The sequence below is a fragment of the Rana temporaria genome, chromosome 1 (genome assembly GCF_905171775.1).
Source record: "Rana temporaria chromosome 1, aRanTem1.1, whole genome shotgun sequence".
NCBI lineage: Eukaryota > Metazoa > Chordata > Amphibia > Anura > Ranidae > Rana > Rana temporaria.
The window spans coordinates 134689683-134706738 of NC_053489.1; the positions used below are offsets into that span (position 1 = coordinate 134689683).

The 17056-nt window shown below is 39.3% G+C and overlaps 1 protein-coding gene across 1 annotated transcript in view; it reads right to left on the reverse strand.

Moving 5' to 3' along the window:
* FBXL17 (F-box and leucine rich repeat protein 17) overlaps positions 1–17056 on the reverse strand; it is a 933678-nt gene that overhangs the window by 651996 nt on the left and 264626 nt on the right. The window contains exons 5-6 of the mRNA XM_040343157.1: positions 5528–5635; positions 5304–5434 (exon numbers count right to left, since the gene is read on the reverse strand). Of these exons, the coding sequence (XP_040199091.1) occupies positions 5304–5434; positions 5528–5635 (239 nt within the window). The remainder of the gene's footprint in view (positions 1–5303; positions 5435–5527; positions 5636–17056) is intronic.

A 17056-nucleotide genomic window follows, 5' to 3' on the forward strand; every position in this document is an offset into this window, starting at 1 on the left:
CAAGGGGCATCCTCTAGGTGCTGGAGGGACTGTGGGAAAATCGGTATGTTGTGGTCTTGTCCTGCTATAACGCAATACTGGCAAATGATTCAAGACCTTATAGCACAGGTCCTTAAGATTAGTCTGATCCTGTCCCCGGGGTTGGCGCTACTGTCCTTAGGTATGGACCTGGTTCCATACCAACTGAGGACACTGTTGTCCCACATTCTTTCAGCTGCTAGACTGGCCTTGGTCAGACATTGGAAGACCTCACCACAGTCTAATCTTTCTGAAGGTATTCAAATAATTAATACTCATGGCTCATATGAACAATTATTTTCCTCGGGCTTGGGTAAATATACTGAGACTAATAAAATCTGGGAACCTTGGAATGAATGGTATAAAGCTAAGGCTCAATCTAGCTCTCCTTGAGTTTAATACTACCTTGTACATGGTGGATATAAAGGGTTATTGTTCGTTGCAAATGATGACTAACTGCATTTATTGTATTTTATTGTTTCTCCTTCCCCAGTTTTACTCTGTTTTTCTTATTTTTAGTTTATTTGCAGTATATGAACATACTATTGCTACGGTTCTACATAAGAACTGGTCCCTCAGGACATGGTCGATTACAGGAAATAATTTCTACTCATTTAAGATGCGAGATGCCATCATGGTATGTGTAGTGTATTGTGTGGATGAGCTACTTTTTATGTCCTTATGTCATGTATTATCTTGTATGTGTCATTTCTGTTCAAACAGCTAAAATCAATAAAAAACTATTGAAACTAAAAAGACTACATTGGCATGCAGGGATCAGAACAGCAAATACGTCCTACATGTTACATTTTAATTCTTATGAGTGTCCTTTTCACACATGGACACATTTTATGTCACATTATTATATATTGTTAATTGTGTGTGATCACGAAAGATAAAAACACTGTCTATACAAGCTAATTATTCCTGTTTCATTCCTGATTTCAAACAAATGGAGGAATAGGGCTAAAATAGCACTGACTAAACTGTTGTAGCGAAATCACTTAGCATCACACCCCATACTACAATCACTTTACATCTCTCCTGCAGTAAAGCTCAGAAGTTATGCAATGCCAACATCTGTGCCTGAGACTTCTTCCGGTTTCTGCATCTTCATCCTACAAGATCAACCTAGGATAGTAAAACTGGGCATGTGCATACACTGAGTTAAACATGCACAGATTAGTGTACAATATAAAGAATTTTAAAAGTCTGCAGGCAAGCAAGTTTTACTGCAGAAAAGATGTCTCTTATGCAAAGAAAAACTCACCTAGGCACCATTTTTTTTTAAGTTCTGCTTAAACTTTCAATGACTCATAGTTTTCCTTCTACACAATCTTAAACAAGAAGTGTGCTGTATTGATTAGTAAGCCAAGTCATGAACTTACATTATGGAAAGGAGTCGTTAAAAGCACAACCACCACAGAAAGCCTTTAAATCTTTTAACAAGGCGACTATCAACATTGTGTACCTCCAGGAGTTTCAGATCCAAAACTGCTTAAAGTGTTACTAAACCCAGGACCCTGCATTCACTATATCTGCTCTAGTAGTCTTGGATGGGAGAATCTGTGCATACAAGACCAAGCAGCCTTTGTACGCAATGCAGAGCATTAACTCCGTAGGTTCCACAGTGAGTATAACAAGCATGCTTTACTGAATTTACTGTTGTGGGTTTAGAAACTCTTTAATGGAATGCCTCAAAGTAAGTGAATCTACCTGCTGCCTTATGGGGTAGTGGTTGAGGCCTTTTGTTATATAAAGCCTAATGACTCTGACATTGAAAAGGTATGTCAATGATACTCTTATGCTATGCACCTAACCATATTCCCACCATACCTAGTTCAGAGACATGACTCGTAATGAGAAGTGATTTAAAAATGTATGCCTACAGGCTGACCCTGGCCTACCACAGATGGTTGAAGGCAGAGTAGGCTTTCAATGTTAATCCGATACTGTAGACTTTACCAAAAGAACAAATGCCCTATTGAGATACACAAGTGTGTTTAAGATGGTAAGCCAATCCCAGTCAAAGGACTGGCTTGATCTACTAAGCCAGAAAAAAAAAAAAAATATAATATATATATATATATATATATATATATATATATATATATATATATATATATATATATATATATATATATATATACACACACACAGACGTATATATAAAATTTTCCATACATAATCCATGTTTCCTGGGTCCTCTGTCCAGGCAATCCAGAAGTCATCAAAGGGCTCAAATTGTGCAACAACGCCCATTCCAATATGTAGAGGTTTGGCTTACAAAAGATACAAGGATTTGCCCCATACTGCCCACATATCCTGTAGAACTCAAATCAGCATGGAGACTCCCTGAAGTTTATAAAGTTAATAAATCAAAGCAAATATAACAGCTGTGTTTTGAGTGGCTAGTTCACAGAACCTGAAGAACTTCCTACCTCACCATGTAGATGTTATCCTTGAGCCAACCAGCACAAGTCCACCAGGAGTATATGGAGTTTGCTCTCTTGCACCTGGTACCGCTAAAATACAGCAGTTCCATCTACATTATGGGAGAAAACACATTGCTGACACTGGCACCATTCTGAAAATAGTAGATCCTGAGTTGTTAGCCCTGGGGCTATTCAGAGAAGTCCACGACTTACTGTATGATGAAACTTGCCAGACACATGACAATTGCAGCAGCACATTTGGACATTTAGGAAAGGTAATGAAAGGCTGACCAGCAGATTTTCTGGGAAGTGATGTAGAAAGCTTACATTACCATCTTATGTGACAGCTTTGTAATTTAATTTGCAAATAAACCAGAAAAGCAGACTGTCCAGGTTACTTCTAGGTAAATTTTCTGGGCAACAGAAAGGGTTTTTCATAGAGAGGGTTTTTCATAAATGATTTCATATTTTACATGTAAAATACATTTCTTTAAATACCAATATTTTATTATCAAACCTTTGGTTATCTAGGAATGGGACTGCAAATTATCATTTGAAGCCTTCTACACTACAGACAGAGGGTCTTCCTATAGAGATACAATGACCAAAAGGGGATCAAACCAGTTGCTGTCTAAAAAGTACATATATACTGTACATATACAGACATACACATTACACACATATGCTTAACACAGTTTTTCTTTAAATATTGTACAAATGTACGTAACAGCAGAGCTGAGCAATTATCATACTGTCAAAATGGGAAAGCATGTCCTTCATGTTGCTAAAACCACAGAGCAACACCCTAGGATGTGCCTTCAAGGCAAAATGTTGCAGAACTGCTCAGGGAAAAGTTTTGTATTTATATTTCTAAATGTGTTTATATAGTGGGCATACAGCTCACTGACAAAGAATGACACAACGCAGATATTGGGCAAATAAATGGAAAACGAAATGTAATACAATAAGATAAATTCACCAGAGAGACAAAGACATAAAAGGAAAGTGAATGCTTAAACAGCATAGAAACAGCTGCTATGTTTAAGAAAATAAAACACCCTTGGGATATCTCAGGCAAAAACACACTGCACAGACTCATGCAATGGCAGCAGAACTACAGATGCATTGCTCCAGTTGACATGTTTAATTTAAAATGGTGTCAATCCCTGCTGAGATACGGCCTAGTAAACATACTGTAAAATACAAGACAATCTAGAAAACGTGTCAGAAAATTGTGTCAGTTTTATGGAAGCAGTGGATGGAGAACACCGAAACAAAATCTAAAATAAATCTCTATTAAGCAGTTATCATAAGTTTACCATTTAAAACCATACATGCATTAGTTCTGTATAAATGGAGCAAATAGTAAAATTTGCTTAGAATTACTTATCAGGTAAATTATAAGTATATACAGTATGCTGTTATAACTCAGGGAAGAATGTTACATAAACGGATAAGCATGTATGTGCTTCAGCTTAATGACCTGTCAGGGCTAGTGATTAGCTAGAGTTTGGGCCAAAACTAATCCGGCCAGAACCCCCCAAAAAAAGCTGTCATATAGGATAGCAAGCCATTAGCCCAGTCAGCTTCTACTGGGAAATTGCCCACCCCAGAGCCGTACATAACAAAAGGGCATGGATTTTGAGGACATTCACCTAATGTGGCCATGTGGTGTTAATTGGCAAAATATAGTCCAGATAATGCCAAATTAAGACAATGATGTAGCCAACATTACTGCCCCTTTGGTACATGTGGCTGCTGGAGGAGAAATCCCAGGCTGCACATGATCAGATCAGTGGCCCCCTTTTATATGATAGATTTGAGCATGTTTGGGCCAGAATAGGCTTGACCCAGTCCTCAGCTCATCACTAGTCAGAACCATATGATTTCATCATCATGCCGCAAATGCGGTTATAAACTTTGGACAGCAAAAAGTAGCATATAAACAATACAAAAAGGCGAACCCTGTAGGAACTTTACAGTACTGGAATGCCATGCTAAGGATAAATATAATATTGTGTACAGTGTGCTTTTTTGATATATTAAATGTATGATTTTGAGTTACAGCTGCCTTTAGATGATACATTTATTCAATGAAAGAGCACAAAGTGAGACTTGTCAAATTTCAGATGAAATTTGGAACATGTAAAGGAATGCAGCTGTTGCTTACAGTCAGTGCAAGCCTGATTACTCATTTTATGCTTAGGGATAGGTTTTCAAACAAAACAAGAGGGCAGGCCCTAAGTTACATAAACTATTCCTAATATATGCAGTTTCCCGTTTGGTTTCCTGTTAAAACTCCCTTAGCGTATTGTTCATGAACAAAACAAAGCCAGAAAATCATACATTTTTAGTTTTCTAGGTCATACTATAGTACCAGAAATAAACTGTGTCATGGGTAAATGACTTGTGAACTAGAAATGCAATAGACAAATAGTTGAAGTAGCTAGCACTACAGAATTATAGGTTAAACATAGTTGATCCAGGGAAAATCCGATTGTCTCTCGGGGGATCAGGAAGGAATTTGTTCCCTTGCTGTAGCAAATTGGATCATGCTCTGCTGGGATTTTTTGCCTTCCTTTGGATCAACTGTGGGTATAGAACTGGGTATATGGGATTGTACGATATTTTTTTTTTATGGTTGAACTAGATGGACTTGTGTCTTTTTTCAATTTACCTATGTAAACATAACTTTAAATATGTATAACCAAAATTATACAAAACAAAATCTAATATATCAAGCTTTTCTAAACTTGCCATAAAAGAACCAGTGTGGAAGGCATACGAATCATAGCTTATCATTATGGCAAAATAAAAACAAACAAAAACAAGCTGGAATACAAAGGTTACCTGTCGTCGATATTTCTATTCAGGCAAAGATTGAGTGATGTGAGATTCTGGCACTTTTTCACTATCTCCACCACCGTTTGATTGTCCAGTTCAGTGATGTTTCTTAAGTCAAGGCTGGAGAGATTTTTAAGCTTAAAAAAAAAAAAAAAAAGACAAAAACATTTACTTGTTTGGCTAATAAAAACAAGACAATATACACCTGGTTTGTAAACTAGCTTACTTACACTGGTAAGGTGGATAACCCCATGTGAGGTGACAGAGCAGCCCATAAAACCAACATACTGCAACTCCGGGCAGTGTTCTGCAAAGGCTTCCACAGACCTATTAGTCACCTGAAATACACAGAACACAAGATGTACTTAATGGATCATGTAAGCTATAAAGTAAGACAAACAATAAATACAAATAAGTGACCTGCCACATATTATATTGCTAAAACACATCCTTCTTGTAATCAGTATAGTAGGAACAAGATGACGGACATGGTGGGTCCAGAGCAGAGAGGAGAAGATGCATAACTTCCATTTAATATTCAGGTAAATGATGGTGTCAGTTTCTGCATTACCAATTTATTGCCTGCATGAAGGAGAGCCGTTTTGTCATGCTATACATTTACCGTAAGTAAGTTATTGTTTGTCACATAAATCATGGGAGGAAGATGAAGCATGCAGCATGCTAAAAGCACCTAATTTGATAAAGGTGTCTAATTTCCCCTTGGTTCCTTCATCATGGGTTTCAAATACAATTTGATTTCCCTATAATTTACCTGACATCAGCCAAGCACCACAGCAATATATATAATATTTGGGGATGCTGATTTTGGATATTGGACAGCAGCACTCCAAGCCGTGACGACTGAATAAAAGCTTTTTCTCTTAGTGTACTACTTATCTTACCATCTTCCTTTTGGTAAGTACCCTGTGTGTGCATATACAACAGTAAATATCTTCATTTTCCACTGTGGTGATTATTTTATGTATTAAGTAACTGGTGTTGTTATTTTTAGACTGGAGTTGCAAGGTTCAATTAGGGAGGGTTCACTTGCTATTGGATCATGTATACTATTTACTATTTAAGGAGTGTCTTCATTAACATTACTGCCTGATAAAGGCGTTTGTTTGAAATCTGAAATGTAGTTACTGTTCCTAAAACAGATGTTAACCCTTTTCCACTATAAAAAAAAAACACCATATAAAAAAAAAGTTATAGCTGGTGTTTGGCTTTAAAGTGATTGTTTTTTGCTATTATACATATATTTTTTTTTGTTTTTTTTTTGTTTGTGTGTTTAGTATTGTTGTTCACCCCCTATATAGGCTAGGCACAGTTTGTGCCTACTGTGTGAAATATCACACAGTGTACTGCATAAGTTGGTACATTAGGGTCTCTTAGAGACGCCCCCCTCCCTTTTTTTTTTCTTTTACCCTCTTTCTCCCTTTCTCTCCACCATGGCTACTACAATGGTGTCTCAACCAGTGCTAAAGATATGCTCTTACAATGTTAAAGGTCTAAACACAGCTTCTAAGAGAGGGCAAATTATATATCAAATGCACAAAGTTAATCTGCTTTTTCTTCAAGAAACCCATTTCCAGACTGATTTTCTCCCCACCTGCCCTAGTGGACATTTTAATCGGTGGTTCCATAGCACTAATCCAGAACAGAAGACTAAAGGAGTCTCTATCGTGTTCCATAAGACCTTGCCTATTGAATTAATTGACGATATGGTAGACACTCAGGGAAGGTACGTTTTTGTTAAGTTTTTCCTGTGGGGAATTAAATTTACAGTGGCAAACATATACCTGCCGAATACCAACCAAAGCCAAATAGCAATGAGATATTTGGAAATATTGTCTGGCTTCATGGAGGGGAGACTTATTCTGGGGGGAGATTTTAATCTTCCAATGGACCCGCAAATTGATACCTCCTCATTAAGAAAGGCGGTTTCAGTATCTAGGTTGAAGACATTGAAGCGTACTCTCTATGATTATCATTTGATAGATGTTTGGAGGATACTACATCCTAAATCAAGATATAGTCGAATTGACTATTTTTTTGTGGACCACAACTGCTTGGATTGGTCACCAATATGTGATATTGGTACAATGGTTTGGTCAGATCATGCACCCCTTTTTTTGGAACTTATTATCCCCTCGGTCCCACTTAGAGAATGGACATGGCGCTTAAATGATGCATTACTAGAGAATACAGAGTGCTCTAATCATATAGTGGAAACTATCTCAAATTTCTTGTCAGACCATGCCCTAGATTCCACGACACTTCCCACCCAATGGGAAGCTATGAAAGCAGTTTTATTCAACTAGGTGCCCGAATGAAAAAGAAGCGGTCAGCAGAGATTACAAAGGCGTTTCAAAAGCTTAGAACCTTAGAAACAGAACATAAGAGATTAAATACGACAGAAACTCTACTAGAGGTTGCTTCAGCACGGACTTGTCTACGTAAACTATATGAGTCTTCTGCCCGCACATATTCAATTAAGGTGGCGTTTTACAATATAAATTTAGCGATAAGTGTGGAAAGTCGTTGGCTAGTTCTTTAAATCCACACCAGACTCCTACCTTTATCTCAAAGCTTCAGGGTTCAAATGGTGAAATAATATCTTCACCTTCTTTAATTAGGAAAACATTTAGTGACTTCTACCAGTCTTTATACAATATACCCCCAAACCAACTTTCAAGCCCACTTGATAATGAAGAGGATAAAGTAACATCCTATATAGTAGATACTCCGTTACCTACTTTGGCGGAAAATATAGTAGAAGAATTGGAAAACGTAATCACTGAAGAAGAGGTTACCAAAGCTATTGTTAATACCCCGGGAGGTAAAAGTCCAGGCCCCGATGGCTTTTCGCCAAAATTCTATAAACATTTTTCTTCAATTATTACCCCCTTTCTAACCAGGGTATTTAATTATATAGCGAACAAATCTACTTTCCCGAAACAAACGCTGGAAGCACATATCTCACTCATCCCGAAACCAGATAAAGATCTGTCGCTGTGCGCAAATTTCAGACCTATATCTTTAATCGGGGTAGATGTAAAAATATTCTCAAAAATGTCAACAGGCAGTCTACAACCACTATTGCCTCAACTAATTTAGATCAGGTTGGTTTTGTCAGTGGTCGAGAGGCAAGAGACAATACGCTTAAAGCCCTCCTGCTGACGGACTATGCTCGCGCTCAAGAGATTCCTCTATGTCTGTTAACAGTCGATGCCGAAAAGGCGTTTCACCGGGTCAGTTGGAAGTTTTTACGAGCCTCCCTTCAACAGGTTGGCTTGGGTCCCTGTATGATGGCAAGGATTATGTCTCTCTATCAAATCGCCCTCGGCTAGACTTAGGGTGAATGGATCGTTGTCCCCAGCTTTTCATATCTCTAATGGAACACGTCAGGGATGTCCTCTTTCTCCATTATTGTATGTTATAATAATGGAACACCTTGCAAATGCACTGCGACAAAATGAAAACATAACGGGCATTCAGGTAGGTCCCCTACATGAAAAACTGGCCCTATTTGAAGATGATTTATTATTATTTGTAACAAATCCACATACCTTTATCCCATCTATACTTTCAGAATTCCTGAGATTTAGCGAAGTTAGTAATTTTAAAGTTAATTGCAACAAATCCGAACTTATCAATATATCTGTCCCGCAAGCAAAAATGAAGCGAATATCGAAGAACTTTCGATTCAAGACGTGTACGGAGTCGATTCGATACTTAGGGATTAATATCTCCGTGTCACCAGCACAACTATACTCTCTAAACTTTCTCCCGATGCTCAATAAAATTCAAACGACTCTGACATCGTATACACTCAAACGTCTCTCGTGGTTTGGTAGAATTAATACCCTTAAGATGGACACACTCCCTCGTCTTCTATACCTGTTTCAAACAATCCCAATCCACCTTCCGGCAGTGTTCTTCCGTAAAATTCACCGACTATTTTCTACGTTTTTCTGGAACTCAGTCCAGTCAAGAATTCGTTTCGGGACACTATCTCTACCAAAAAATTAAGCGGGGGTACCAGATGTATTCCCCCTTTTTTTTTTTTTTCTATTCTACCCTTTTTTCCTCCCCCTTTTTTTTTTTTTTTCTTTCTCTTCCTTTCTTTTTTCCTTCTGTGTGTATGTTTATTTGATGTTTCAGTTACGATAATATGTATCACGTACTTGTATGTTTAGTCGCTACGATCATAGTATTAATGTATGTATATTTGGGTACTACTAAAAATTCAATAAAATTCAGATTGATTATAAAGTGATTGTAAAGAAAAAATGTATATAAAAAAAATAAATGAATAACGGACAATTTATACTTTCCTACTCCACATCCTCCTCTTCTCAGGTCCCCCGCTGGCACTTCCCGGCTCCTCCCCCTTCCGGAGTGACCCCATAGCAAGTCGCTTGCTGTAGAGCCACTCGTGTGTGCTCTCTCCCGAGCCAACTCTCTGCATCCCGCCTCACTGGCTTTAATTGACAGTAGCGGGAGCCAATGGCTCCTGTTGCTGCATCTCAGCCAATCAGGAGGGAGAGACCCAGGAGAGCCTCAGCTGTCGTGCACATTGTTGGATCGAGATTAGGTTTAGGTAAGTGATAGGGGGTGCTGAGGGGGGAGATGCACACAGAGTTTTTTTACCTTCACAAATTTATATTTATTATATATATATATATATATATATATATATATATATATATATATATATATATATATATATATATATATATAAATAAATTCAGGGCCGGATTCAGCAAGGATTTATGCCAACGTATCTATAGATACACCGCGTAAATTCAAAGCTGTGCCGGCGTATCTTCTTTCTGTATTCAGAAAGCAAGATACGCCGACATTAGCCTAAGATCCGACTGGCGTAAGTCTCTTACACCGTCGTATCTTAGGGTGCATATTTACGCTGGTCGCTAGGTGGCGCTTCCGTCGTTTTGGGCGTAGAATATGCAAATGACCTAGATACACCGATTCACAAATTTACGTACGCCCGGCGCTATTTTTTTACGTCATTTACAGTTGTGTTCAAAATTATTCAACCCCCCAATGCTGTAAAGGGTTTTAGGGAATTTAGTGCACATTTGTAATTGTATTCAGAATGAAATCCTACAAGGACTTCTTAAAGAACCATATGCAACTAAAATGACATCAATTGGTTTTGTAATACAGTAGTAAATGTTTATTTTGTGAATTCTTCATTTACACAATTATTCAACCCCTTAAAGACTACCACTCTGAAGAACAGAGGTTCATTGAAGTGTTTTCAATCAGGTATTGAAAACACCTGTGGATGTCAGGGAGCAGCAATAAAGCCTAATAAGCACCAATTAGGCAGCTTTAAAATGACTGTGATACTCAGCTCCTTCTAGACATTTACTGGTGTGGTTACAAACATGGTGAAGTCAAGAGAATGGTCCAGGAAGACAAGAGAAGAGGTGATTACTCTTCACAGGAAGGGCAATGGCTAAAAGAAGATTGCAAAGATGTTAAACATACCAAGAGACACCATAGGAAGCATCATTCGCAAATTCAAGGCAAAGGGCACTGTTGAAACGCTACCTGGTCGTGGCAGAAAGAAGATGCTGACTTAGACTGCTGTGTGCTACCTGAAGCGTAGAGTGGAGAAAAGTCCCCGTGTGACTGCTGAGGAACTGAGAAAAGATTTGTCAGATGTGGGTACTGAAGTTTCTGCTCAGACAATACGGCGCACACTGCGTAATGAAGGCCTCCATGCCAGAACTCCCAGGCGCACCCCCATGCTGTCTCCAAAGAATCAGAAGAGTCGACTGCAGTATGCCAAAAGTCATGTGGGCAAACCACACAAGTTTTGGGATTGTGTTCTGTGGACTGATGAAACAAAATTAGAACTGTTGCCCATGGATCAACACTATGTTTGGAGGAGGAAGAACAAGGCCTATGATGAAAAGAACACCTTGCCTACTGTGAAGCATGGCGGGGGGTCAATCATGCTTTGGGGCTGTTTTGCTTCTGCAGGTACAGGGAAGCTTCAGCGTGTGCAAGGTACCATGAATTCTCTTCAGTACCAGGAAATAGTGGATGACAATGTGATGCAGTCCGTCACAAACCTGAGGCTTGGGAGACGTTGGACCTTTCAACAGGACAATGATCCCAAGCATACCTCCAAGTCCACTAGAGCATGGTTGCAGATTAAAGGCTGGAACATTTTGGAGTGGCCATCGCAGTCACCAGACTTAAATCCGATTGAGAACCTCTTGTGGGACTTAAAGAAAGCAGTTGCAGTGTGCAAGCCTAAGAATGTGACTGAACTGGAGGCTTTTGCCCATGACGAATGGGCGAAGATACCCGTAGATCGCTGCAAGACACTTGTGTCAAGCTATGCTTCAAGTTTAAAAGCTGTTATAACTGTAAAAGGATGTTGTACCAAGTACTAAGATTGAATGTCACTTGGGGGTTGAATAAAACTGATAATGATGTGAGCACAGAAAAGACATTTGTGGTTATTTCATTATAAATGTTATGTTATATTTGTCTGACCTACACGTGCCTCTTTGATTTAATTGTAAGCAGGATGACTGAATGATCAAAATCAATGTCAAACTGGCCAAAACAATCAATTTCAGTGGGGGTTGAATAATTTTGAATACAACTGTACGTTAGGCTTTTTCGGCGTAAGGTTGCTCCTGCTATTATGAGGCGTACGCAATGTTAAGTATGGACGACGTTCCCACGTCAAATTTTGAATTTTTTACGTCGTTTGCGCAAGTCGTTCGCGAATAGGGCTGGACGTAATTTACGTTCACGTCGAAACCGATGACGTCCTTGCGGCGTACTTTGGAGCATTGCACACTGGGAAATTCCACGGACGGCGCATGCGCCGTTCGGGAAACCGTCAATCACGTCGGGTCACCGAGAATTAACATAAAACACGCCCCCTCATCCTCATTTTAATTACGCGCGCTTACGCCGGTCCCATTTACGCTACCCCGCCGTAACTTAGGAGGCAAGTGCTTTGTGAATACAGCACTTGCCTCTCTGACTTACGGCAGCGTATCGTAGATACCCTGCGCCGCCGTAAGAATGCGCGCCCCTACCTGAATCCGGCCCTAAAAAGTTATAAAACCTTCAGCCTTTACAACCATTTTAAAACCTGTGGTCTACATCAGATATTAAGTTATTAATAGTTTCTGAATTAGTCCTGATGCCAGCTATTTATCTTTAGGAATACAGGCAATTTTCTGTCCCCTTTGATGCCATCTGGCCCCCAAGTGTTACTTTACCAATGAAAACTTAGTAACTAAAAATACGCTAGCTGGTACAGTAGGTTCTACCTGCCAGATCCTTTTCCTTTAAATGCACACTAGCTGTGCATTCTCAACTCAACAGTGTACATTCACAGCACGCCTTGGCATGGAGATGAATTTATCCCATGCACATGCATGTAATCTATGTCATCTTGGACTGACAATCAAGGTAGTTGAAAATAATGAATCCAGAAAAGATTAAAATATGTCAGTGCCAGCAAAGCAGCTTGTTAATGTCACATCAATAGATGAGTCATATGTCATACACTTCACTATGACTAATAAATATGTACTTTTCATTTAATACCCCACCTTGTCCATGGCCTCATTTAAAGTCCCAAACTTCCTCACTTGATTCACCAAACAAGGAATGGAGGCACATTGTACGTGCCTCATCTAAAGTCCCAAACCCCCCCATCAATGGATGAGATACGAGTATGTCAGACTTTAAGTTTGCTTTAAAACTGTGCAGAAAAAAAAATGTTAAACTCCCCTTTAAGGGCTGCTTCACACTGGAATTGCACAGGAATGCAGTGCATGTTCCTGTGCATTTGCCGATCGCATAAAAAGTAGTGCATACACTACTTTTGAAAAATATGCTGTACCAAACTGCACAATACTGTGGTACCATGCAATAGGGTGCCAGCACATGCACTGTGTATGCAATCTGCATTTGGCGTCCCATTAACAATATATGGGCACTGACAATTGATCGCAAAGGCAGTGCATTTTGAATGCAGTACAAAAAACGCTTAAGAAATGCACATTTTCCACACCATGTTCTGGTGTGAAGCTGCACTAATTCATTAAAATGTGTGGTCATGTAACATGTTGCGTCCAAAATCTTCTACAATACATTGGTAGAGTCCTTTGAGTGTCTGCATACCTGCCTCCATGATGAAGACATTTCTATTCTGCCTGAGGAGGGGACCAGTTGGTCTATGGCATAAACATAAGCTTCACTGGTCTCTATTCCAGCTGCAGTGAACAAAGTGACAACAGGCTTAGGTTTAGTAAAAACTAGATTTCTGGGTGGGGGAAAAACTTGTGAAATGGCAGAGCTGGTGGTGGTGGGGGGTGGTAATTGGTTGGGAGAGAAATAAGTTTTAATGTCACCTGCTTTCAATATACTGGAGAACTACATGTTTACTGTGAAATACAACTCACCCATGTGCTCAACAGTTTTGGGAAACATTTATTAATCTCTGGTCTGCGTTAACCACAATGATAACCCCACTTGATCTATTGTTAAATCGTCTCCATAATGTCTATATCTGTATCACTTAGATTTGTTTGGCGCTTTGGATTCTAAATATAGTGCTATGGACATTATCTTGCATAGAAGATGGTACACACTGTGCGTGAACTTTGTGCATTAACAGAATCCATAACAGAACATTACAGACTGTCAGACTAGCGGAGCTGGCTTGTAATCACTGCACAATGGTTTAATCAATATAACAGAACAGCTTCATAGCATCTTCATATTGCCCCGCAAGACAGGTTTACATAAGAAATACTTTGCTCCATCTCCACAGTGAATGCCACTGACATCTTTAAATACATATAACAGGCACATGAAAGAACATATGGTTTAAAATCATTTAATCATTTCATTTATAAAGAAACTTTTAAAAAGAGCTTGCAATAGCTTATAAGTTGTTGAGTATAAACCTTCCCTCTAGCAGTAGCCCTCAGAAGAGCGATCCACCGTGGATGGTTGTTTAGAGGATGTTTGACAGGCAGGTAGAAGGCTTCATGTCGCTCTATTATTATCCCAGCTTTGCCTGGCAAATAAGACATGGGGGGGGGATTTTCCTGCACAACAATCTGCAGCCTCACGTCTGTGGTATGCGTTTGCCTCTGTATGGCTGTCACTGCAACTTGGGGGGGAAAGGGGGGGCAGGTAAAATGCTACTTAGCCACCTTTTTGATTTTACCACCCCAACCCTACCCAAGTGTAAACTTGCCCTAAAAATAAGGTTACCAGATTTTCATAATACAATCCAGTAACACCCTAACCATGGCCTTATTTATAGCCACACCCACAAATGCACACTCTCCTTTTATTTTATGTTCTTTTAGAAACAATTCTTTATACATTTTTTTTTTATCTAGCCCTGAAACAATTGGTCATAGACTTTGGAACAAGAGGCAGGCTTTGAAGACAAAAACAAAATACCTGGGTGCCACATGCCATTCACTATGGCAAATTGTGGGCAAGGCTGCATTGCTTAAACAGTGGGTGGGGCTTAAAATGTATGGTTAAAGGAAAAAACTCAAACTATGCTGTTATGGGTCAAGAGAGTGTGAAACTAAGGAGTTTAGGGGTCAGGGTTAAGTATTGCAGAGAGTTCAGGCTTTGGAATCCTGATCCTTGAACTATGTTGCCAAATCTTGACCCTTGGAACTGTGTACTTTACTTAAACCTGACCCTTGAACTATGTCCATTACCTAATCCTGACCCTTGAACTATGTCCATTACCTAATCCTGACCCATGAACTGTGTCCATTGCTTAATCCTGATCTCTAAAATCTGTGCATCCTAATTAAGTAACGCAGAGAGAGTTCAGGATTAAGAGTTCACAAATCATGCAGTTACTCACAGATTGTGGCTTGGGTCTGGCTTCAAACTGGTGCCAACAAAAGTCATGATACATGCACCTAATATTTAAAGTGTATATGGACCCAAGAACAAAAAAAATGATATAAATGATATAATGCAGAGCTCCAGTCCTACACTAGTTTCCTTTTTTCAAACTTTCTTTATTTAAATTTAAATTGATCCTGCCATTAATATACCTCCTGTGCTATGGTGACAATAGTCACTCACTATACTGCATCTATGGAGGAGCAGCATTGTCACCTTAGGACAAGAAAACTTAAAATGTTTCCCTTTTCTTGTCTCCTACGTAACCTTGCCAAATTCCATCTAATGCTGATGCTTCAATTTCAGGTAGAGTTATTCTTCAATGCAGTACTCAAAGCAAGGCAATAACCGTCTAAGTACCTTGCCAATTTAGTACTTATTGTTGAAAAGCAACTAGCAATATAAGAAGTAAACATCAAGCTGCTTGTCTCGTCTTTGACGGATCTGTGGTACCCATTAGAAAGCAAATAAACCATTTTTTTTGCTAGGTAATAGAGACAAACTGGAGAAAACATAATAAAAACAAAAGCATCATTAACATGCCAAATGACAGTGAGCAGAATTTATGGTTATACATTCAAAGAGCAATAATGAGCGAAACCACATTACAAAGGTTGTTTTTATTCCAGAAGAAAATGGTCACACGTATTGCCAATTACACCACAGATGTATTAAACACTTGACGTCCATGCCGGAATATTTGAGCGTGCATAGATTTGTAGCATTAGTAAGCCATAAGTGGTCTGAACAGAAATACACCTCCCTAATTAGGATGTTACTTTAAAACAGTAATGAGGGAAGACCATTAAGGCACTTGTGGACACTTAGCTACTTCAGGAGGCCTTTATTACAGGCCTATCTCCTTCTTACCGATTCCCTGGGTGAGTGTTCTGTCCCATTTCTTTTGTGCTTATCTGCTTGAATATTTTGTACTAATGCACTAAACGTGTCATGCACTGTATGGCAACAATGTAATACTGCATTTGTACTCTAAAGATTGCAATAAATACAACCAGTAAACATGGCAATTTTTTCTTAGACCAATTTTACACTGAGGCTTTTTTCCGGCGCTTTTTCTCTTGCAGTCCCAGTGTGAAAGCCAGAGTGCTTTCACACTGGGGCGATGCGCTGGCAGGAAGTAAAAAAAAAATATCCTACAAGCAGCATCATTGAGGCAGTGGAGGAGCAGTGTATACACCGCTCCTGGCCATTGAAATGAATGGGCACCGCTGCCGAAGCGACCGCAAAGCACTTCGGCAGCGGTGCTACACGGGCACATTTAACTCATTACTCAATCGCTAGTGGGGGCTAAAAGCGCCCAGCTAGCAGCCAAATAGCGCCGCTAAAACAATGGTAAACCACCACTAAGACTAGCAGCGTTTTACCATCAACGCCCACCTGCCCCAGTGTGAAAGCAGCCTTATAGCACCACATGGACACAGGGCCACCCTGTAACTACAGTTCAGTTCAAGGAGATCAAGGGAAATGTTATTTTCTGATTTCTCGTCAATTCATTTAGAACAGAGCCAAAATCGTTCTTTCAGCCCCTGTTAAAATAACTGGAGCGTTTCCTCCTAACAAGATTCCACTTCAGTTTTAGAGAAACAACATTTTCTAAGGTCTAGTTTACACTTGCGGTCAAGGTGTAAAAAAAAACTTGTCAATTAAACCATGTTTTTACCACCCTCCGAACAGCCACTGTAAACTGCAAAAGCAGGCAGACAGGGTTGTACACATGCTGTAGAAATAATTAAACCTCCTCTCGTGTTCAGCATCATTGATTAAAATTATTGGGGCTGACC